We start from the raw sequence: 26,011 nt of genomic DNA, 5'->3' as shown, positions 1-26,011 counted from the left end.
CTTATTTTCAATAGATTTCGCAAATTTGGATACGTTTATCTATTGCTACGGAGTCCATGAAGAATCGATCGACTCCATTACAGCGAAAGGATTTTTACACCTTGGCTCGACCGCGACGAAAACTGCAATCTCTCTGAACCAGAATTCAACGGTACCGCGTTCAAATGTTCCTGACATTGTCCTCGTCAAGCCGACAGCCCTGTCGACATGCCATCGAATCTATATACTAAGTAAACACACTAGAACAGTCACAGCTAAGTCGACGCATTTAATTTCACATCGGTTCAGATCTTAGTAATATTTTATTAATACACAGATAATAGAAACCTTTTGACGATGAATACACATGATAAAATCATAATAGGATCAAGCATAACAATCAGTTACATGTGCGAACTTTTCTACATGTGAACCAAGCGTGGTTACTTACAGGTAATAAATATCGTGCAGTTTCAAATACCCAGTACGCTTTGCGACGCTGGATATCGTGTCACGAATCTAAAACATCAGCTAATAGGCTACATATACGATTTTAGCGATGATAGGCAAAAACCCCATTCAAAGAGGCCAATATCGTCACTTCAAGTCACAACAGACATGCCAGCGATGTCTTTTCAAGTCCTCGACATTTTCACGTTTTGTTTCACGCATTTTCGGAAGCCATTCCATCCGACGTGCTTCATAATATGAGACTGCCAGAATGAAAGGAAAAGGTGTCAGCTCGCCACATATTCACAATGCGATATAAACGTGGTATTTCCCGGTTTGGTTGGTGTTAAGTAGATTTGAATCATACTTTCAAAAAGACTAAAGGATTTTTATCTTTAAGCGGTCCATTCTGCCAGTTAGGTTCGTGTTTTTTTGTTTTACCCATGAAGTGTACGCAAATTATTGATTTGACCGTTCCAGAGCGCTTAGACATTTCATCTCTTCATTGAATCGCAATGTTTTAACGCTTGGAGATAAGAAAAGAAGCAAAAAAAAATTAAACCGTACTGAGCAAATTAAAAATACGAGCTATAAATTTACATTTTTACCATCATAGGCGTGCACTCATTGCGACGAACACGAGGTTGTCCGCGGGTTTTATATCTTTGGGTATTTGAGATTATATATTCGGCTTAGCACGCGATTTGCGCTTGGTAATGGTAACAATTTCTGAGTGATTTTATAAGATCGAAAAAACGAGCTTTCCTGCGCAGACAACGTATTTCAATAGTATCTCAATTCAACAACTCCGCGCAGTTTTCAACGAAACTGTAAATGAAGAGATGAAGAGCTTCGGTACAGAACTTCAATATAGAATTGAATGGCATATACAAATTGAAATGATCCGAATACTGTTGAATTGGAAACTGTATATATGTAGGCGGTTTTTGACACCGCCATTTGTGTGAGTGGATTATTATATCGAGGCAAAACAGATTGTATGAAAACGAACAAATCAGACGCAATCATTAGATCGCTCGAATCCGATCAGCGGGGGTAATGAAATTTCCGGATATTTCAAGAAGCCAAACTACTCCCAATCTGCTTTGCATCGTTTACCTTGAGGTCACAGCTAGATACACAACATAGCGATGTGCTATTTACATACTGGAAAACTTCATGAATATGTCAGGTGTTTTGCACAGCCCTACAACGCAATCGCGATCATGCAGTAACATAAAACAGCATATAACCACCAGAACATGTCAGGTGTTTTGCACAGCCGTACAACGCAATCGCGATCATGCAGTAACATAAAACAGCATATAACCACCAGAACATGTCAGGTGTTTTGCACAGCCCTACAACGCAATCGCGATCATGCAGTAACATAAAACAGCATATAACCACCAGAACATGCCACGTATAAGGGAAACCAAACTCAACATGCGATTAACATTACAAGGTCTCAGAGAACAAGCTTAAACATAACAAATGCGACGGCTGCGCCGAAAAATCGAGAAGGGAACAATAGCGGAAACTAAAGGGTGAAGTAAAACTGAACTGCAACAACACTAGTCTGACGTATCCAGTGTGACGTATCAGTCGAAATTCTACGTCAGAACAAAAACACGCCACGCACGTCGTAGGCAATACGACGAGCATTCCAATAATCACAGACGATTGCACGATAAATATCGATTCGTGGTAGCAACCCCTAGTATTACTGATTCGAAACAGCTACAGTCGAACTGAAACAAACTGATGTACCGGGTAGACACACAGTTCATTCATCAAGGCCAGTTTATACTACCAACGTAACGGAGCGTACTGCATAGTGTTTACTACTGAGACATAGTTTTAGTTTTGATAGCCCAATTCAAATTGCTGTCCGCTCAAGTAGTGGCACGGATTGAAACATTTTATCATCTCCAAGTCCACTTTACTGTAACAGACCAAAGAGATTAATTTTTATTGAAAATACTAGTACAGCAAAAAGCGACTTCCTCATATTGAGTTTAATTTTTACCTCCACCACCAAACCAGCAATCAAGACATTATCAAAGCAGAAAAAGCTCAACAATCACACTACCTGAATCTGAAATAACTAATTATTGTACTATCAGGTTTATAGTGTGCTGTATTTATATCATTTTATCGTTTAAAGTACAGCTTACTTTATAGATAAGTTTTTAATTAAAGATGCATTTTTTAATTTTTCGAAAAAGGTTGAAACAATACGGGGACATTGATTTAAATTAAATTAATTTTCAAAAAAGGAACCACGGTGTAAAAAGGTTGGGAACCCATGCCCCTAACTCTTACATTATCCAGATAAACGTTGTGCCAATAGTGATCTATTTCCCACAGTGTTGCATATTCCAAGTCATCGCTTGGAAAACAGGATGACAAAGGAAGATGAATGGTGAATAATGTACCAAAGAAGAGCGTATACATGTCGTAAACATATACAAAGAAGACTATAGAAACGTGACCGGTGGATTCTCCGAGCTACATTTTCCAGTTACAAGTTCATCCATCAAATCCAAGAGTAAGAGTCGCTACATAGCAATACGCATACGCTACGTTGGCATTACAAACTACCCACCAAAAATTGACTTACCGGAGATTGATTCTCGTAAAACTGGTAGCAAGAAAGATTTATACGGCACAAGTTAGTAGTGCGTTAACGTTACACACATATTAGGACCAGTGCTAGCGTTACTACCATAGGCAGAGTTAAATCAGGGTTCAGCATATACGGTGCATAGTTACCTCTGTAGACTGCGCGTTTCCGAGGTCGAAGAGTACATGGATTATGCAACAATGAGGTTAGCAAAACAATGCGGTATTTTGTAACACTTTCTAGCATGTCATAGCTAGAAATAGGTTGAAATGGGAACGGCTTGGAGCTAGATTCTCGGAAAGAACACATGCGTGATGAGTAGTCGTAAACAAAATCAAAATACATACAAAATTCGAGAGCTGTAAAAAATTATTATCTGAAATCGCTATCATTTAACGATGCATTAAAGAATGCTGACATTTCCAAATTGTAATTACAACAAATCACGTTTACAGTGCGAGCAACTACCTTCCTGAACGGAAAAAAATATGGAGATACTGCTTTTTAAGTTCGATGTCGAGCATACCATCCCTGCACAATGTACTGCTATCATAATTTGAACAGCTTCTCGGATATACTATTGGATAGTATATTGACTATAGTCATATTAAAATGAACCGTTATCGTCAGCAACTAGTGGAGAATTGGAAAAACACATTGCATATCAACAATCGTATCACAGAATATGACGAAATTTCATTCTGGTGACGTCATATTTTATTGTTGGAATACGGCGTTCTTTTCAATTCTCTACTATAGTTGCTGACGATTACCCCTCACGAGTGTCAGCCAAAAATATTCAGGTTCATTTCAATATGAATATACCATTCAATTGCTATCATAAAACTTGTAGTGATCGTACTATAAACCTAACAGGTACATCTATGCCCTTTCTCAATTGAAATTACTCGTGCAGATGTTGAATTTGATTGATATATAGGTGGATTCATTGATCACACACAATGCACAGCCACCCGAAAGGGATAATGACTTGTTGGCTTAGGAATTCTTCTATAGGACCCATTTTCCACAGGGCAGGTTGCTAGTGCAGGCAAGCCGTTATTTTGACCCTTAGAATAAACTTTGGTCATGAACGGAGTCCAGAATGAAGTTGAATCAATTAAACGAAACATAGGGCATCACAATCCAACAAGTATGTAGTCACGAACTCTAGTCACAACCTCAATTAGTACAGTCTACCTACAATTGGCCAGAGGTGATCATAGCACTCAACATTGGTACTCGCGGATAATTACAAGTAACGCGATGAATTTCTACTCAATTACGAGCAAGGTGTGCCAAAGCTACTTCAAGCCCAAGTAGAATAAAGAAAATCTGGAAATTATTCAAGAAAGAATTTTCGAAATGTCGATTTGGTCGCAGTTAATTTCAGGAGGCTGCTTTCGAAAATTCAACATCCATCTCCTTGCCTGATGCGTAATAACTTACATACACTATAAGTACGAATAGGTGTAATTTTTCAAACATATTCAGAGTCCTCTTGGAGGTTCAGAGTCACAATGGGATACCGATATTGAAAAACAGTCGAATATTTTTGGCTGACACTCGCCAGGGGTAATTGTCAGCATCTAGTACAGTATTGAGAAGACCATTGTATATTAAGAGGCCGTGATAAATAAAAGTGGGAGTAGTAGTCTAAACACATACCCACTTAGAGTTAGTAGAACAAAAGTCAAAACCTACACGAGCACTTCGGAAAGGCAGGAATACTTTGTTACTGACCAGTGACCACCCCCGCATTCAGCCACCAGATTAAAACGAAGCAACCTAACACAACCCAGCAACGATACGAAATAGCGCAGGCAGACACGCCACCCAATAAACTCAGCATCAAAAGCCTACCCGAAATCCTCTGTTCAGCCTATCCTTCATGACGCCAATAAACTCGACGTAGCTCAGCTTGCCGTCGCCGTCCTTGTCAAACAGCTGAAACAATACGTGGACGAGATGCGGCGACAGGTACTGGCCGGTGGTCACTTTGACTGCGCGACGGAATTCGTCTGAACATGAGAAATACGTTTGCATAGATAGATAGGTCGCTTATTGAATTTGTCTCATCAGGAAAATTACAGAAAACAATACTTCCAAACTTAATGGTGTGTAGTTGATGATTTTGAATGGTGAGTAGTTTTAGCCTTCTCGTTGGTTCAGTGGTTCTTAACAAGTGTTCCCAGCACCAACGCAATTCGATTTTACCTTGACCAATTGGTTTGCCGGATATTGCGTACATGCTGACGGACACGGCAAAGTCTTCCAGGTTGTTTAGGAAACGAAAGAAGGAACGGAATTCGTCAAAGTTCAAACCCTGTGATAAGGAATACAGGCAAGGTCAGATTCCGATCGGCGGAGACACAAGGCTGAGTTTACACAAGGGGTGGTCATGAAGCAAGTGCTAGTACTGAAAATTCAAGTGGGTTTTGCATCCTTGCACAAGCGATTCTATTTTCATTCTATTTCCCCTTGCACTAAACCAGTGGTTCTTAAACTGGGAGGCGTGAAAACATCGGAGCAAAGGCACCAAGTCAACTGAGAGAAATGATGTGTCTTGAACTTGAAATGAGTTTAATTTGTGCTGAAACTTCCAAGTTTCAAAAATGGAAATAATCTTAAATTCCTAACTATATTTCGATTTTAAATGTCGCAATTGCGTCGTACCCTCAAGACACCGATGCTAGATTTCAACCGATACCAAACCTTGCACCAATCAGAAGACGTCCCCGAATGAAGTGTAACTGGTAAATGCGTGTAGCTGTGTCATTTGTTTTTGATTTAGCTTATGGTCAGGTAGGTACGTTGGAGGTAAGCTTAAGTGGGTTAATGTAAGGGCTTGGGCACCAAAATCGCGAAAATATCTACGTGCCATTAGCTACCATTGCACATGATTATGATTATGTTTAACAATATTTAACAATTTTTCCGCACTATTTACCTCCAGCTCATAATTATTGCTTTGTGTCTGTGTATAGTCCAAATTCCATATTTGAGAAGTGTTTCAACAGTCATAACACCTCCCATACCTCCATACAATGCGTTGGGATTGCAAATAGTGAAGCAGCTTTTTTTAAATATTTTTTGATATGACAATAACGGGGGCTCGAAATTTTTCACTATCATCAAGGAAGATGTTTGAGAACCACTGTACTAAGCAGTTTCTCCGGAAAGACTACTGAGAAACCTGAACTTTCATAACACTTGTATCATGGTGACTGAGTATAGTTCCTATTTATAGTGTCGAGATATTTTGGGTCAGTTAGTCAGTCAGTCTATATAGGAATAGTTTTTTGAGGCGAACCTACTTGCGGTGCTTTTAAAAATTTGAACTTAGAAAAGTCGACATTAGTTTCGGGATAACTTGGCATCGCTTTTGCTAGTGAAACTGTCATTGGAACCGCCACTCTGAGTTTAGCAGCACAGCATTGTATCATTGTATTCCAACATTGAAATGTCAGATTCCATAAATGATAAAGCTCTACCAGTAGGATTACATTAGACTAAAATCGATTGTTACCTTTTCCTCCGGGATTCTAGCACGCAGCTTCTTGAAACAATCTTCCTCGTCGATGGCGTCTGTGTATCGGACTACGGCCCGTGCAAAATCTTCCTCCGATATTGTGGGCATGCCGTGACTATAGGTCAGAAAGTAAGGCAAGCACTTGCGGTCAAGGAAATAGCCACGCGAAATTGGCCTACATCTTAACTTGGAGTTGATGATAATTGCTGACACCCAGACTACTTAGTGTAACGTGGTTCGAAATCATCCACTACATAATGATACTGGACCAGGGTTGTAACCAAGACACCTGTTGTATCCTGACTTGGACTTGACTCGGTGGTGAACTGAAAATGACTCGACTTGACTCGAGTCCCCACTACAAAAGTGAGATTGACTTGAGACTCGGACCCTTGTGACTTGGATACACCCCTGGTTTGGAGCCGTGCATGGAGTTGACCACTTTTGCTAGATGAGTATTGTAGCCCAGATCAAATAAACTCAGCTTTCTCTCGTTTTCTCGTATGACTGATTGATAATTTTCACCAGAAACAGATTTGAGCAGAGGTATTGTCATGACCAGGTTTGATTCCAGGTGTGGAACTTCACACCTCTTCGGCTCTTAACATCAGACATAGACAGCCTTTTGCACCCAAAGGCTGCATCATATCAGACAACAGGCGGGTGACGCATTGACAAATGAAATGGGCATTTCACCAAATAAGTGATAAGGCTTGCTCTTAGGAAAGTCAATTTTTCAATATAAAGGATATCTCGATTTCCAGAACTTCAGTTTGCAAATTCTCCATGAATCTGAAAAACAAATTTACCTGGTCTTAGTACGTCTCAAAATAGAAACATGAAACGCCATCATACCAAAAGAGAGGATACATAAGATGAACTTGAAGCCTCCACTTGAAGGCCTACAAGTTAAGACAGTTAAGTATGGATGCAAACGGCGATAAGAATAAGCCTAAAACATTAATAAACGGGGTGAGGGTGACGAATACACTCACTGATAAAAGTCCCGAAAGCACAAAGAATCATTCCCCTTCTGACCGAAGAAATGGACGAGTAGCGACGTGTTGACCAAGCCCTTGCCTTCGCCAGATACGACCTATGCCCAAAACAGGAATCTTATAAAAAGATCACAACGACTTAAAGCTAAAAACACGTTTACTTTTTCATTAATGAGCCGAACGCTACGCTACTGATCAACATAAAAACAAGACATGCAATCTAATAACAATTATAATTCATACTTGATTGTCAGGTAACTCAAATTATAACAACTCATGCAATCTACTAATTTCACAAAGCCTTACGCTACAATACAATACGAGCCGCTAGTTAGCGTGCAAGAGCAGTATCGCATTACAATCATTGGGATCTTTCCGCTATGGGCATCGCAAAATGTGGACGATGATCATCAAATTGAAAGTCGCCAGATCCGAATACGTTGCGTATTACCGATCGGGAAAGTGTGATATACAATCCGTCAGGAATAGGAATATGCATTTAATTCTACAAGCTCTAACCTATGCTAATAGTCTGGCCAAATGCTTCACGTGATCAGATTGATCACTTGATACAATTCGATTCTGGTTGCAGGTTATAACTTCCAAATTACGGCAAGATATTAGCTTCACCCTAAGCCCCAAGTGCAGCATTTATATCGTCCCGCAAAGTCGATTTGTCGGGTGCGAAAAATGACGAATCGCGGCCGTAACAATACGCCGGCCGTTTACATTACCCATTTCACATCCGATAGCAACTGGAGCCGGCTTCGTGGCTTGTCCTGAGGAATTCAATATCTTAAAGTCTACTACAAGAACACTGCAACATAAACAGATCATGTATAACTCAGAAAACACACGGCGAAGAATCGACACAAAGTAAATAGGACGCTGGTTGTATGCTGCAACAACTTCAAACACAGACACGCTGCCTGCAAGACAGTGGTTGTGAGCAGACTTAAAACAGGTTAATATTAGTTACGTGGTTCTAATTCTGGTTCTAGTTGTATAATTGATTGTAATCTAATTCCTTGTATTCCTGAAGATGATAAAGGACAACGGTATAGTGGGAAACGAGCCAAGGTATACAGACATTTGCCTTTCTCGTGCTTATCAGAAAGAACTTAACTGTAACAAATGTCAATCGTGATAACTTTTTGCACTACCAGCTCAATGTAAATAAGCAATGATTAGCAAAGCGTGTCGTTAAATTGGCTCTCGTAATTATGACTACAATACCGGTCATGGATTGCGCTTTCAATTCAAGACCAGCAATCCCGAAACTATACACAGCCGTGACATAGTGTCGGCGTAAACACGGAACCCGCCGAGGGACTTCATGTATCAAGTGGCCTTGTAGCAACATATAACGTAGCAATCGCAAACAAAAAGATCTCGAAAACCCGACGTGCGCGCAATTAACAATCTGTTGTGCCACAAAACAGACGTCTCGTGTCGTATGTACCCGGCTGTCATCAAAGATGGCGGATTCGACCAACCCCCCTGTCGAATCTGGATACTGTTTCAACTTGTCGAAAGTGACGTGATCTCGTGTTACTTAACAACGCAGGAATGTGAAGAAGTGACAATTGAAACAAGGAAAGTAATATGATTAGTGCAGTACGATGGTAGTGTTACCTGTTTTGCGGTATCACCTAAAGAAGCAATCTACCACGCGTGGCGTCGAACTTCTAATAGATGACGGGTGTTGAATTGTTCTCAGTTAAATAGCGATCATACCGTTTACGAGCTGCATAAATGTATTACAACAACGAAGTCGCATTCCTACACCAATCACAACAAAAGAATCTGGGATAATGTGATAAAATGCTGGTGTTGCTTGGAATGCCAAGTGTCTTAGGACTTGCGGATTATGGCAGAGCCGCAAAAGAGCTTTATGGGGATTTCGGAAATAACCTTCGATAATGGACAAAATAGACATAAAGATATCTAATTAAGGAAAGAGCAAAATATGTAACATGGACAAATTATTGTTTTAATTTGAAGCTGATTTTGAAAGGGTCTTTTTGCCGGGAAAATGAATTTGAAATTCGCCAAGCAACTTGCCACATAAGGTTTGAACGTTACGTTCCCCCAATATCGGGTCCATACAGCGTTGTTCAAGTATCAGACTTAGCATAAGAATACAGTAAGAAGGCCAGGAGTACGGATATCCGCGATCTGTTTAGTGTTTACCTCATAACAAAGCTTTTCGGTAGTTGATTACCGCCACAAATTCATCATCGATGGAATTCAGCTACATTAAACAGAGATATCATCGACATATTACGTCAGCCTTTAGCTTGATCGCGACCAATTTCATACACAAAGTCATTGTGTTTAGTAAATTTCGATTGACATGTGCCAAAGACATAGCCTACATACGCAACGCCGCCAAGAAAGTCATCTTATCGAAGGCGGTAAGAATGCGAATTAGCGTGGCCTTCCCATTCATCGAAGAGGGTCACATGCCGCACTGCAAACGAGAAACTTGGATTTCCCCGTATAGCTGCGTAAATAAGTCAGCAACATTTCACGCGAAATTAAGTTCCCACACTCACACAAGCCAGTGTAAATCTGCGCAATGCACCCTGATATATGCCTCGATTGTGAGGTAGTTTGACTTGACAGTGGAACTACACACCCTCTTGGGCCTATGCGCTGTAAACGAAAATCGGGTGTTTAGCCGATTTCCATCTTAGAACCCACTAGTAACGCACCGCGCTTCGTTGCATAGTATGAGATACTTGACGTATTTCAAACCCGCCGAGTCCCTAGCGCAAGACTTCGAAATAATTGATGGGCATTGATAGTGGCGACAATGCACACATCGACAAATGCGGTGACATTTCGCGCAGACGTCAAATTCCTATAATTAGAAACACGGCCATGAAGCACATCATCCACCACGCACAAACCGGCCTTGTCTGCCATATCCCGACAGTGCTATAATCCGTAAATTCCCCGACACCGTACACCAGCTCGCTACCATATCTACACGAGGCATCATCGCCGTTCAAGTTATCGCGATCGAGCCAACAATAGCGAAATACCTCGTATCGGGCGGATTAACATCGCAAACGCTCAAGATGCACACAGAAATTAATACCGCATTTCCGGATTTTTTTCAATCAGAGTTGAGTAACAAAATAATGGGACGGTAATAGTTCCGTCTTCCGTGACAGAGTCCAAATCTCCGGCGTAATCTGAGGAGGAGAGATGCGCCGTTTCCTGTTGCTCGTTTCGGGCGAGGGTCCTGTTTCTCGCCGTAATCCGGTAACAACTTTATTGCGTGACCATAACAACGTGGACTGCACGCGACATCACATTGCCGACAGACAGAACTCGTGCTTGCAATTTCAGAGTTGACGGACGGAAGAAAAGCACATTCGAAGCGGATTCGATCGGTTCGAACAGATAGTTGCCGTGTCATTCTACAACCCGTGTACTTTGCATTGGAAACTAGAAAATTTTCTTTTTTCCAAACTACAATCGAACTAGAATCATAGCTACGAAGTTTTTTTTCAAATAAGAATAGAATTAGAATTACCGAATTCTGAAAAACCTGGAAATTTATTAAAATTCCGGATTAAATAGATATGCAACAAGAATTAAGTTCAGTTCATATCAAACCGGAGATAAGATAATCCCGAGAATGGCGAATGTCGGAACACGAAGGTTGGCTTGTTTCGCGCAGTACTGTTCTCCTGTAGCATTTTCAGACCATAAATTAGATTAGAATTTAAATTAGAGTATAGGAACATTTCACAAATCAGAATAGAATCAGCTTACCTGCATTTCGCTATAATTACTCCAATTACACAACGAGAATTATGTAGTCTACTTAGTCTACTTGATGCATTTTAATAATGCGTCGCGGCCGATTTCTACAGCAATGTGTTGTAACATACATTGCAGACTTTTACCTATGCGCAAACTACACTGAACACGTTGCCAAATGTTGGATGCCGTCAGCAAATCCCTGAATCGCTTACATTATTCAGCATTATGACGTCATATTTTCGATGACGACATATATCGGTGACGCCACGTCACTCCTGAAATAATTATGCTCTCACCGGTGCGTGATGCTGCAACATCGTGGTGTTACACGGTACATGATTTCTCACAGAGCATACACCACTACCTAAGAAGCCGTGTCTGATTTTTAGCAGATTTCCCAAGTCCCATATATTAGGGTTATTCAGAACTGACCGACTTTCCAAGAGTCACATTCTATGTACTTTTCCCTCGCACCTACCCGCATATTGAGCTATCAGAATCGGATAAAATGGGAGATTGCCGTAACCATTATACTCACCACAGGAAATGTAACAACCACAAGGGTGGGGTGCTACGAAACGGATTGAGAACCCTACACTTTTGAAGCCGATTCTGAACAACCCTACCATATATCATATTCGGAGGTACGAAACCCCCTTAATGTCATGCCAACATAAAGACCGCAGAGCGTCCAGCTTCTTCATCGGTAGGCCGTCAGTTCAATCCCTGGTCGGGCCTTACCAAAAACGGCCATAAAAAGTCGGCGAAAACAAACTACAACTACAAGACTAACCATACGAGTAATTGTAACTACGACTACGCACGAAATACAGAGTGAAGACACACGAACATAACGGCTTACTACGCTACCACACCAACACACCACACAATCAATGAACGCCGGTATACGGCGATAACGCACACAGATAACACACAGATCACCGCAGTCATGGACCTTGTTGTTGGCCGTCAACTTACAAGATTTTACAACTCTTTACGTATGGCATACTAGATTAAATAAACAGCAATATTAAAATCGCCGACCCTGTTTCCATATGTACCTTACGACGGACAGTGCTTTTAATCGATATTGATGAGCATTTCTGCGAATGCTGCATATCGGTGTATGACAACCGCGTGTCAGGACGCAATCAAGCCTCTCCGGCTACGAATTACTGATTGTGGTGATTATTAAAACGGATCACATCATGCAGGATCGTATTTTTGCGGGGGTATGGCGACGATGCAAACTTCACCTGTCTGATCGTCGACGATTTTTCAGTCTTTTTCCGGAATATTTCCTCGAGCTGCATAGTAAAAAGAATCGGTCAGGAACGCATGATAGCATATTGATGTGGTTAGTGCAAAATCAGTTTGCTAATTAAGATAATAATTTCAAAAACTCCAATTAGATTTTGCTCATATCAATCACCACATCGAGTATTACAGAATCCCAATTGTTCGCATTTTTGTAGCGTAAATAAATGTCAATGCGCTTTGACTAACTCCACAATCGTAAGGCCTGGATAAAGTGCATATATATACTAGGGCAGGTGGAGTATACTAGTGATTCTATTTCGAAGTAACTTGCAAAATTTTGGTCGAGTCCTATCAATATGTACTACTTGGAATGTTCAAACGTCTATATCTTCCGTGCAACTCCAACGAGCATAATGCGCTTCTTGACCAACGGCTTTACTCCCTATTTGACAGTGATTTGTGACTCTGCTGCCTGCGGCGGGCCATCACTAACATTATGTCCCCACGAACATGCATATCGTTGTGCAACTAATTTTGTTTGCTGCGGTAATCACGCGGGCGTTTTGAAGGCTCCCAAGTTGGGAAGAGAGTGTTGAAATCATAATTTTATCGAATAAATAACTTTCAAAGACAAGAAACGCATAATTTCATTTTGGGCACCAGCATTATATATATGATGTATTATTTACAATACGGAAGATTTTTGTCTTTGTGACCATTCGAAAATTTGAGGTTCACCAGGGGTTCGCAAAGTTAGCAGACATCAAGAAAGACTGAGCTAAGAGGGTTACCATATTTACCATACCATATTAAAAAATCTATGACATCGGACGGGAAAACGGGTAATTTGAAAATCTTTACAGGATATTCTGTAGTGTTGACTAAAAAAAGGTCATTTTTTCGTATCGACTACCGAATAACCCGCTCGAATGTCCCGATTCGCGTCATTTCTGGCGTTTTTTAGTCGTGCCTGGCCGTGAAAGCTATAAAGGAGGACGAATTGCCAACATGGGGGACATTTGGGCGTGTTCGGGTGACATTCTCCATTTCCTAAACAGGAGGACAAATCCTTCCAAAGGAAAACGTATGGTAAACCGATATATTAACCTCCCGAGATACGTACGGAGCATTGACCTTCACAGAACAAAATCACCGCCACAGTGCTTACAAGATAGATGGTTTATGGTTCACGGAATTCGGCATAGCATAAATACATTTTGTAGCCTCACGAAAACCACTTCACCGCGGCAATGACGGACACTCATAAAAGCAAAACCGTAACCGATTACCGTAGTCCACAAAGTAAAAATCAAAACAACACGCCGTGTCATGTCAGTCACGAGTTTACACAACGACACGTTCGTATGTAAACAGGCCGCCGCCATCGTTACAAAGTGTTGACCGACACGGGTATGGGCGGGCTGGTTAAACTCTACTACAATAACATCATCCTCGGCGGTGTTGAGGTGTAGAAAAATTTACAAACGAAATTAGCATTATTGCCCCACCTATTGTCAATATTGAGTGGGTGTGTTAGTTAGATATACCAGACAAGACGGGGTGTAGTTGTCGGATGGGAAATACGATATTTCGTCAACAGTGGCAAGAAGGCAATCAATCAGGGATGGTGCGGTATTAACACGCTATCCCATACAGGATCGTTTTATTGTACAACCCACGCGATGTCAGTATAGGCATGACTAGAGCTGCGCAAAATGGTGTCAGTAATTTGATTGCGCCCAGCTCTACGTGTAAACACTGAACATGGGTTTGGATTGGTAAAACAGATTTGAAGGTTTCAACAGGCTTTGCATCGGTATTAGATTGACGATTATTGCGAAGCTAGACTTCGAACTTCCGTGAATAAATTAGGGCAGTGGTTCGTAACATTTACAAACCCCGAATATTCGCTGAGTCCCAAAAACAAAAATCTACCACATTACACATCTAACTACATATATGATGGAAGATGGATTATATAGATTACCGATACACAAAATTAATTGAATAGTATATTCATATTGAAATGAACGCGAATATTTTCGGCTGACACTCGTCAGGGGCAGTCGTCAGCAACTAGTAGAGAATTGGAAAGAACACTATATATCAACAATCGTATCACAAAATACGAAGTCACCAGCGTGAAATTTAGAATAAGAGTGCGTTCAATGTTCTATTTTTCACGCTCTCTTATTCAAAATTTCATGCTGGTGACGTCATACTTTGTGATACGATTGTTCATATGCAATGTTCTTTCCAATTCTCTACTAGTTGCTGACGATTGATTTTTGATTGTTTGTCTTGACCTACAGCGGATCCCCATAGACTCGCTCACCGAGCCCCCGTTATGGATTTCGACTTTCAAATACCCAACATGATTTGGATTTTAAAATATTAAATCTGGTTGTGTTTTATAGTCGGAACAGGCGTTGACCAAACTCATAGACACGGAAGCAGCATCTCGCTGAGTTCGACCTTGAATAAACCCATTTGAAACAAATCGCCGGATTAGGGGCAGATTAGAAATTGAGAAATTGGCGAAGTCAATTTATGACTCGAATATCGAGATAAGATTCGTACAATCTTCAATTATCCTTTCTATTTTGGGCAGATGAAGATTGGATAAAGGCGGTGATCTGATATAATGTGAAATTCCGATCTCCAGCATTAAATATAACAGCACATCACCACATACCCTTGCCGGGTCGCCACTTTCGAGGATTAATTTAACATGCTGTGGTCGAGAGAGAGAGCATGGTAAACTTCAAGGGAAATCTACCTACCAAGGACCATATAATTCGACCAAACAACTGAATACAAGGATTTCCGTACTAGAATTACTATGATTCGAGATGAGCCTAGGCGATACTTGATTGAAGTTTCAAGGTATGTAGCATGAAATCAAACGGCGTTTTCCCGTTTAAACATAGTTTATTAGTAACGAACCACTAGGAACGTGTATCACTGGAATCGACACTTTTGCCTCGAGCTCAACGCTGACACATTCACCAGGCGCAAAGTCACAGTTTCCAAGGCTCTTACTTTCGAAGCCTACAACCCGATTCGAAGTCAAATCAGTCGGATACTCGATTCTGCCAAGGCCTGCAGGCTAGTTGCCGAATATTTGAACATGGGACTCAATGCTAAACGACAGTTCAGCATGCGAAACTGAAGCGTGTGACTTAATATCTCTAAAACCAACCGCAAACCAAAAATAAACCCTTACACGAAGGCGAAACCTAACCCCAGCGTCAAACTTAATCCTTAATCTAACCCAGACTTAAACCTCCCAGTGTCACATGCTGAAATGTCCACGGAGCTCATAAACCAGGGTTACAGGTACTCAAAACTCAACTATATTTTTAGAAAAGCTCCAGCTACAGAAGACTAAAATTTGGTTAGGTTCCCCACGAAATAATTTATAGTCATAAGAAAGCAATACCGTATAGCTATATTCAAAACCCTGTAATGCAGATACAACAGCAATAAGCGAAATGTATCAATTTCTCTGTTTGTCATAGCTAGAGGGAGAATCGGCAGTTCTTGTCAATTCTTGAAATATTGGGTCTAAAGTGGTGAGAGCGATCCAAAGGCTATGGGGAAGGTTTTCAATGGTCATACAGATGCGTAATCTATTCTTTATAAGTTCATGCTTATAAACGCCGGCTCACGGCCGCAAGTTGATCCAAATATGGTAAGAATTTGCGAATCAATAATGGATTTGGTTTTGTTGAAAAACTAAGGAAATACTGGGACAGATAAGGTCCTGATTCGACAAACATCGAGATTCGTCAGATGAGTAGCATTGCTATAGCCCATCACTTCAGTCTTTCAAGCCAAGTCTCATGTACAGCACTATGCGCCATACGAGAGCGCCGCATATGCCTGTTTGTTTACATTTCCAGAAATAGACATTATTTGCTCGGGAAAAAATTATTTTTACGCAACGAAATGATGATGGCCCCGTCCCGGCCTCACACGCAACCTCGAGCGTATATTTAGCAACAGCAGTGCATGGAAATAGAAAAAAGATATTCACCACCAGAAACTCCTGCTTGTCCACGCGTTCGTTGCCGTCCGTGTCGAACATCTTAAAAGCGATTTTGAAACCAGACTCCGGTTCTGAAAGACAGAGCTTGAATGCGACATCGGTTTTTATCGGACGTCCGTCACCGTAGTCGGGGTCTCGCCATCGCCGCGTCGAAGCGCGCGATTGCAAGTGGAAAGCTACACGCCCTATTGGAAGTGTTTGCCTTCACGGTTTATACGAAAGGTATGGAGCAAGCCACCCTTGAACTAGAGCTGCTCAATCTCGTATGTAACGAGGAACGAGGCCACGCCGACAGTAGGAAGAATGCCGTGGGAAAATGGGGTGTATTTACGATGAAATGCAAAACTACGATGCACGATCACCGCGGACAGCTCGCAGTTTCGCGAGCCGATCTTGGGCGGTAACTAAGTGAGATCGGCGAAGGAAAATCATGGCTTTTCCGTCGCGTTCGACCCATGCAAGACACAAGGTTATGGTTTTACAAATCCGATCATTAACTCATTATAAATAGCGATGGGCGCAGCGCACCGTGATTCGAATCCGAATCGAATATCAATTGTAATGATTCATGTTCAGAAGTATCCCAATCGCGTATTAATTGCAATAATTAGAACCAAATATTTTCCATATTGTTAATTGTAAAGATTAGAATGGAATAATATCCGAATCGATTCGAGTAGAATCCGAAACGAGTATTAATCCCAATTGTAATTACCCGAGTCGGCCAACGAGAGATTAATTTTTCGCGCACTCAAATGATACAACCCTATCCTCTAAGAGTGAATTGATCATCAAGAATTATAGCATCGACACTTTTTCCCACCGTGGAAGCCTGCAAAGCTCAGTTAGTCATATCACAGCCTACGAAACATGTAGTAAGGTGATTTTGAGCAGTTTAAACGGGCTGAAATTGTAAAATATAGAGGTAAATCAGCTCGTTAAAGTATCTGGGTGAAACCAGTCAATGAATCGAAATGTATCGCCATGTTTTCATACCAGGCGTTATAGCTGACCCTGAGATAATGAGACATAGCTAGTTACGCTAGCAATTCATGATATTTCCAACTAATTCCATCAATAACAGCCACAGAGGATCTGCGATTTGCAACATGACGACCATTCTAATTTCATTCATTTAATCACAATTATAATCGTCGACGTTACACCGATGCCAAACTAGAATTTAGAATAGATCTGTTCGCCATGTCAAAATTAGTGCCGGCCACTCGAACCCGAATCTGGTAGCCATTTTGATGATTCGAGTACAGTGTTCAGAGCCTATATTAACGAGTACCGCAATTTTAAGAACCCGCTATTGCTTTATGAACGAGAATAGTCGTTCCGAGTATTTCTTCCAACTGTACCAATCTTGAAACCGCGACACGAGGTAGAATATCATTCAAAACATGCAACAGAAGGCTACCCACGTTCATAGAAACTTCATTCTTATGCATAGCAGCCGTGTCAGTAAATTGAAACTGATTTACCGATACGTGTAACTGGCGGCCTCGTGAAATGTGAATATTTCAACACTTCAAGTCTGTCTTAATGGTATGACTGCAGAATAGGAGGTATTCGAATTGTCGATTCGACTAGAACCTTAATAACCGACAGCGAATTGAATCAGTCAGGGATTAGATTTAACCCGTCCCTATTCACGATCAGTCTACGCTACGCTTACAGAGTAAACAGGCCCTAAAAACACCATCAACTTCACAAAGCAGGTAAACTCGATCGCCCACGTCGATGCGCGCACACAGCGAACGCCTCTGTCAAGGATCCACCAATTGTTGTCAACGCCTAATTAGTAACTCTTTGTTTTTGAAAACACCGGCTACGCGCCCTAATCCAAACATTTAATTCCTCACGCCGCAGACGACAAGGCCGACGCGCGATGTAGTTATTAATTCGGAGAAGGCGCGCAGGGGAATTTGTGAGTGATAGGGCACCATTGGGTTCGGTGTCGCACGGAGTGAAACGCGACAAAACAACGGGCAAGGAACATTGTGAAATTCTCAGAATTCTTCACACGCGCTGAGAAGAATGGAATGACAATGTCGCGGCGTGTTATGGAGTGATTTAACTTTACCAATAACGGATACACGGATAGATCTCGCGGTCTGTCTCGCATTGACACTGATTCATTTCAACTCATGTTATCGCAACGACCAAGTGGCTAACGTAGCTCAATTGCTATTAATTAAGGACCGCGCATAGCGGCAAACGGCAGTGTGACGGGGTGATAAAGACAGGCATTCTTTGGAGGATGGACATGACAATACAATCTACTGCAGGGATGCCAAAGGAAACTTGGGTCTCGGGCCGGATTTAAACTTGTTGATCGCTTGCGCCACTTGAATGATTCCATAATGTTACGTCCAACTCCAGAACCAAGCTATTCACTTGGATGCTTTACTATCAAGCATAATAATGGCATATTACATTATGTTACGGAACATGGGGGCTCTAATCTATCAAGACATACGGTATTTTAGCAAACAGCGGAATTGGCAAAATACAACGATTGGTCGATTGAAGACAGTTGTAGACCGCTGAAACAGTGGCTTCAACGACGATAGAAGTTGGCATATGTCTATAGATAGCTAACGTACGGAGATATAGGCCAGGGGTGGAGTGGGTTCTGCTGTAGTGTTACCACCACAAAAAATCGCGAAAGGTGGTACACTACATGTAATACAGACCGCCATACACACAACTGGCATGTATCCATATTAGGATTGGTGTATTTCAAACGTTTCATCCATTAGATGGGTGTGACAGCGAAATTTCGCACCAGAAAATGTTGATTGTCTTATATACGTATGCATTATACGTCACGATGGTAATTTGATTAACACGCCTATTTTTCAACCGTGTATTAGCGGTGTAGAGAGGTGAACTCCGCCAACAAGCCAATGACGAGCATGTATTTGTAGAATTAGACTCAAGATGTCTCGCCGAACAGAATTCCAAATCAGATTGAATTTTAAATAGCTGGTTCGTGGTACAGAACTTGAATATAGCTTTCAATACAATATCCATTGTAAAATAATATTTATTGAATTTTCAAGCGTGAACGAATTAAGGCCAACACCGGATATCAACCGGGAATCGGGAATGATTGGATTGGAAGCCCGCAGCTAAATAACGGATTTGAAAATATCTATGGCGGTCATCTCCACAATACGCAAATCGTAATAGGAAATCCCCGTATTTGCATGCGGAAGTGGCGATTAGAGTAGGTTTAACTTTCGTGCCGTTCGACACAATTAGATACGCGCCACATATTCATTGTTATCATTGGAATTGTTATCATTGTTATCATTGTATTCATTGGAATCAACTTTTATCAAAATACATCAACCAAAACTCTGTCAACAAAAGGAGTTCGTGTACCACCTAAAAATAGTACATTGAACGTTCTCTCATTCGAAATTTCATGCTGGTGACGTCATATTTTGTGATACGATTGTTGATATACAATGTTCTTTCCAATTCTCTACTAGTTGCTGACGATTACCCCTGACGAGTGTCAGCCGAAAATATTCGGGTTCATTTCAATATGAATATACTATTTAATTGTATATTGAAGTTCTGTACCTCCAAGAAGCTCTTCAAATATTCATTGTGGGTATCAGCGGACGAGACGTGTGATATGATCCGAAAGGAGAACAGACGCGATGCAGCGTCATTATCAGCATTAAGTTACTTTCAAGTCTGCGGTTCTCAACCTTGTTAGCTTTGAGACTGGCAAAATTTCAAAGCAAATAATGCTTACTGGTGAACCATCAAAAATCAAAATAGATCCAAATGTATCACGACAAATGTATGCAACTGGTGCAATGCAAAAACAGATATTGTAAACTTCGATATAATGAGAAAGTTTCTGTTGCCTTCTTCGATATAGACGTGTCATATGTGGTTCGATTGAAGCTTGTGCAGGGTGAAGTCCTGTTGAAAACCACCAACTTGATTTTGATTGTTCAGTTTTGCTAAACAGAACTAAGCAAAGCGGACGTTTGCCTCTATTATACAAAATGTCTCCAAATTGTGCTGTCCGAATTTACCGAATTTTGCACGATGCAGAAAAATAAGCTTCAATTTTTTAACTGAATTTGAAATTTGTTGTTTCACTTCTCTAATTTAAAGAGCTTCTTGGAGGTACAGAGCTTCAATATACCATTGAGTAGTATATTCATATTGAAATGAACCCGAATATTTTCGGCTGACACTCGTCAGGGGTAATCGTCAGCAACTAGTAGAGAATTGGAAAGAACATTGTATATCAACAATCGTATCACAAAATATGACGTCACCAGCATGAAATTCCGAATGCAAGAGCGTTCAATGTACTATTTTTAGATGGTACACGAACTCTTCTTATTGATATGTTGGTGTATTTCGATAAAAGTCGGCACAAAGCACACAAATGAAAGTGTCAACCGCCCCTCCCAACGACAAAAAAATCTGTCGTCTCGATAAATTTTCGCGCAATCGGGATTATCCAACAGACGTTTGCCGATAGCAGAATTTATGGCCTTCGACTGCTGAGCATCAAGCTTGAGCGGATGAGTCAAGGGTGAGCTTTTCACCCAGCGTGATTCAATTTATGGAAAAGCCCCAATCTACTGCACTTTGCAATCTAGATATGTAGGCTAATTGTAAGTTTAATTGAGAATTTAATCGAAAAGCTTCGGGTTTTAATACACACGTATTTACATAATGAATATATTATTATAATTTAGATAGTTGACACGAACAGACACTGGCCCGCGTATCGCCGGTTGGCAACCACTGGTTTAAGTAACATAGAAAAGATTGAAACTAACATTTTCAAGTGCAGACTAGACATCGTGAAGCGGTCCAATGCGGTTTCCCACTCGGTGCACGCAAAACCTTAATCGAGGCCGTAATCTCTAATTGCCTCACGACTTCGCAATTAACGCAACATAGATACGATCGCGTAGTTATCAGCACCATCGAAATTCATATCAGGCCAGATCTATTCCGGTACACCGCGAGCGCTAACGTGCATGTTGCTATTCCGGAACATAATCTCTGTACCCGAGGGATCAACAAAAGTCATACTTGTCAAGATGCACAGAAGAAAGAGATACTCCGAGTACGAGATGACTCCGTTTTCGTAGATATTCCGGAACAGGCTGGGGGAGGAATGCCGCCTGCCGGGCGTCGACTTAAGTATGCGACCCAAGTCCGCGGCGGATATCTTGCGTAAGCCGACACGAGCTGCAAAGAAAACAAATGCGTGTTAATCGATTTCTCGCATTCGGGACTGGTGCAGACGGTTTAATAATTCGATAACTACGTAATTCTAGCTAGATAATTCTAATTGTATAATTGGGATAATTGGACCAAAACGCATGTAATACAATTCTAACCAGTCCGTGAAATGTTTCTATGATCTAAGTTTAATTCTAATGTAATTTCTTGTTTTTTCTGAACATGCTACAGGAGAACCGTACAGCGCGAAACAGGTCAAGTTTGATGCACAGACATTTGCCATTCTCATTTGATTTGATTTGAACTGAACTTGATTTCTTTGGTGTATTCTAATTAGGAATTCAATTCAATTTCCATCTTTTTTGCTAATTCATTATTTCCAATTCTGCTCCAATTAGGATTGAAATGGGTAGCCGTAGTTGTTATTTTATAAGCTAATTTGGTAAAGCTGAAAATTTTACCCTAGCCCCAACTTTGGACAGTATCCGCTAGATAGAGCAGAGAGCAACGAAAAATGCCAAAATTCTCGTACGTTACAATATAGGTCAAAAACGTGACATTCACAAATTAAATCCACACCGATTCAAGTACCGGGTCATTACTCATTTTTATCAATATCCATAACTGCTAGGGTTTGTTTACACCGCACGGGTGGTTTCATCAGCGTACTGATCATCGCTTTGCGATGGTATTACGAGGTTGGTGTGATCAAATCAGCCACAGAGGCCGAGCGTGAAGCATTGATCAGAACAAACAGACCGACTGACTTTTGGAAGCTAGAATTGATGGGTGATGTCCGCATGAATAGAATATATAAATGTTATGGTCGCTGAAGGCGCTGTGTTACGCTGACATTGTATATCGGCTATTCCAAACATCGGAAACGCATCAATGGTCTCCTAATGTTAAAATACGAATAGCATAAATATGGCGTATTAGTCAATGTAAGTTCGACTTCTAATCAAATTCTCATAATTCTAATTTGATGCCCATATCCGTGACGGTACAGTGCCAGGACTCGCAGGAAAATTTTTCTTGAGCAAGCCAAAGCATTCAGTTACGGGATTCCTACACGGCATTCGATCCGAAATTCGAATTGGAATAACAACAGATCGCAACAACTGCACAAATTCAAAACGACTTCATTTGCGGTAAGCTATTCAACACAAACGACTGCAACAAGATCTAAGTCGTAATGCATATCTAATATCAGAAAGTAAATTAGAATTGTTGTATACACAGAACGCGATCCGCGATATGGTGAATTGACAAAGACCACCCCGTGATAGGGGTGAAAACAACAACACCTTCAAACACCACTATGTTGTCACAACAGAAATCCTAAACAACGCACAGCAGAGACGAACAATTCAATTTTTCGAAAGTCTAGACCCGCGCGATTGCATGAGTAACCAATGCGTCGATTGCCATTCACAAACAACGGCATTACGACCTGCAAATAAGCTACTGAATGCATCATCAACTAAGAGACAGACGGCTGGTAGTGTTATGATGTATCATCATCTGCATTCATATGACTTTGTTGCATTGTATTGCCGATTATGACGCACTATGCCGTTTTTATAAATAACACGTAGTCTTTTCATGTTTCTAAATCCACGCAAAGTTGCCTTAAGAGGTCAAATCCACAACGACACAAAAAGTTACGCAGCTGTCGCCACGCTCCGCTGACAAGCTAAGCGTCGGTAGCTGTGGGAGAGGGTAAGCTACGATTTCATCAATGAGATCGTTGCGTCATACCGTAAGGCCCGCGCTAACTCAGACCGCAACGACATGCGTAATGCAACAGTGTCATATTCCGGCGGAATCAAGTGGCCCTCTTCCATTGCCTTCCACCCACAAAAGGTTAATGGGCGTGGAAACGGTAGCCGACCACAAGTTGTACGAAACCAGGTGTAGCGGCGGTAATGTAATGTGACTTTTCGCCAGATTGCCCTACGCATCATCCTGTAGGATGATCGCAAAAGTCTCACGCTTGCCATGAACTACACATGGCCGATGGGGCGGCGGCGTGTGACCACGGCATCAGGTGTTGTTTGTTTTTGGTTCCGATACGTTGCAATTACCCGTGTTGTGAGATGATTTGTCAGGAAATGCGGATTGATCAGATACAACGATCGGGGGTACAAAAAACTTTTTCTCCACAGGATGTCGCAGTGGTGGCTTCTGATTGGTCAATATAGATAACGTGACAATAATAACGGCGTAAAATCTACATCGCAAAGCGTGAGGCGTACGGTTCAATGTAGCCAAAGATGGTGTAAGCTGCATCTGGGAAGGGGGGGGGGGGAGGGGGGCTCAGAAATCGGTAAATATCGTATCTAATTCATGATTATTAATCGATTCGATTTTGAGCAATCAGATCATTGTGCTAAGCACTATAGTCGATGTACGAGTAATGAGAATGTCGAACGTTACACAGATTGCCTTCCAGCCGGCCCATCAAGAGAAATTCTTCGAATCTTATTTTTTATTATTATACAAAAACCCCATTGCCATACCACGAAGCGTCTCGGAGACAATGCTATTCTTCCTCACGTTATTATTGCACCCTACGTTATATATATCAAAGGAGAAAACGCGCCAGATTATACGCCAATGCAGATACGTAACAAGTGACAAGCCTTCGAAATCAAAGAGAATTAGCGAACTAAAAATAACGCTCCAAGGGTAAAGCAGGAACATAAATTATTTCCACTGTGTGCGATGTGGATCGCGCATTCCAAGCGCAGTATCGTGATATGATGAGATAATGGGTTTGTTTGTTGCGGACAATTATGGCAAATAATACGCTAGCACAGGGGTTCTCAACCCGCGGCCCGCGGGCCGCATGCGGCCCGCAGACGATTATTTTGCGGCCCGCGACATCTTTCATTGTGAACGCAATAACTAATGACACGGTATTATTATGGAAGACCGATGAGTCACATTTGTCGACGAACAGTTGTTGTAACGAAGCGTAGAAGCTTGAAATGACAGGGCGATAGTTTCTTCTGGAGTTATACATATCGCCTGATCGTAGAGAAAACGTTGCTAGCTAGGTTTCAAGCCCAGCAATCCATATTTCGAGGCATTTTTACAATTGCCGATGACGTGACAGACGCATTGTTCAAAATTGCTAGGAATATAGGCTAGCTAAACCCAAGAATCTGATAGAGGAGGTGTGACTTCAATAAAACTTTAACGTACTGTGCGAATATTCGCTGTTTCCGGAACTTAGCAGCAAGTCTAACCTTAGATGACAAACTTCGAAGCTACAGTTGTCTGATTCAACAGTCAGCAAAAGAATAACTGAGATCTCAGTCGATCTTTTATCGCATGTTCTGAAACACGTTGCCACGTAGACTACTTCAGCCTTGCATTGGACGAATCCACCGACTGCACACACATTGCATAGCTAATTATCCAGGTGCGTTTCATTAGAGTGGACATATTTCAGAGGAAATGTTGATGGGGCAAACGTGGGAAGGGGACCATTGAAAAGCATCAACTTGACAAATCTGACTTCTGTGACTATTAGTGTAGGGCTCCAGCCAAGGAAGGAAAGGAGAAGAGTTGATTGGTTTGCTTTGGTTTGGTTTGTTGATTGTTTTGACCTCTATGACGAAAAAGTTACCGTAATTATATACTTGCTCGCTCACACATTGAAACAGAGAGCTCGGTTCTCTGGTGGCAGGAATTGAAGGGTGCATAACTGCATACACCGACTTGGCAACGAATGCAATGTACGCTCCATGAAGGGATTTACTTGCGCCACTTGAAGATAGATATTCTCACACAAAAAAGAAAACTGCAAACTTACGTACGCTCTCCATTAATGCATAACAATGTACTAAATGCCCGTATAAGACTGGTAAATAGGCTAACAGTAGCCTGAATTTAATAGTAGCCCACAAATACATGGCGATAATGTTCTGCGGCCCGCAGCGTCTTTTGGTGTTAAAATGCGGCCCGTTATACGACGGAAGTTGAGAACCCCTGCGCTAGCATATCACACCTAACCCCGGACCGCCCTAATACAATCGCACGCGAAAGCTTGAATTCAATGCACGAACTGTAAATCTCATGATAGC

The 26,011-nt window shown here is 41.4% G+C and overlaps 1 protein-coding gene across 5 annotated transcripts in view; it reads right to left on the bottom strand.

Annotated features, from left to right (window-relative positions):
• Nucleotides 1–283: 283 nt before the first annotated feature.
• The window catches only part of LOC145455875 (calcium uptake protein 3, mitochondrial-like), a 78,545-nt gene continuing 52,817 nt past the window's right edge, over nucleotides 284–26,011 (bottom strand). Inside the window, exons 3-13 of one of the 5 annotated variants that reach the window (XR_013920446.1) lie at nucleotides 21,765–21,923; nucleotides 16,665–16,747; nucleotides 12,622–12,672; nucleotides 8,320–8,364; nucleotides 7,583–7,683; nucleotides 7,340–7,379; nucleotides 6,585–6,716; nucleotides 5,273–5,381; nucleotides 4,919–5,076; nucleotides 3,053–3,213; nucleotides 284–692 (exon numbers count right to left, since the gene is read on the bottom strand). Coding sequence is in view for 4 of the 5 variants with exons in the window: in XM_080333898.1 (XP_080190024.1) it covers nucleotides 615–692; nucleotides 3,053–3,073; nucleotides 4,919–5,076; nucleotides 5,273–5,381; nucleotides 6,585–6,716; nucleotides 7,340–7,379; nucleotides 7,583–7,683; nucleotides 8,320–8,364; nucleotides 12,622–12,672; nucleotides 16,665–16,747; nucleotides 21,765–21,923 (977 nt within the window). In the remaining variant the exon portion in view is untranslated. Of the gene's footprint in view, nucleotides 3,214–4,918; nucleotides 5,077–5,272; nucleotides 5,382–6,584; nucleotides 6,717–7,339; nucleotides 7,380–7,582; nucleotides 7,684–8,319; nucleotides 8,365–12,621; nucleotides 12,673–16,664; nucleotides 16,748–21,764; nucleotides 21,924–26,011 lie in introns of all 5 variants that reach the window. The other 4 variants (XM_080333898.1, XM_080333901.1, XM_080333900.1 and 1 more) reach the window with 4 other exon arrangements.

This window comes from Botryllus schlosseri, chromosome 14 (assembly GCF_051294905.1).
Source record: "Botryllus schlosseri isolate E-star chromosome 14, Bs_hap1, whole genome shotgun sequence".
Classification (NCBI taxonomy): Eukaryota; Metazoa; Chordata; class Ascidiacea; order Stolidobranchia; family Styelidae; genus Botryllus; species Botryllus schlosseri.
Note: the sequence above shows the minus strand (reverse complement) of the source record. Positions and strands in the feature narration are given on the sequence as shown.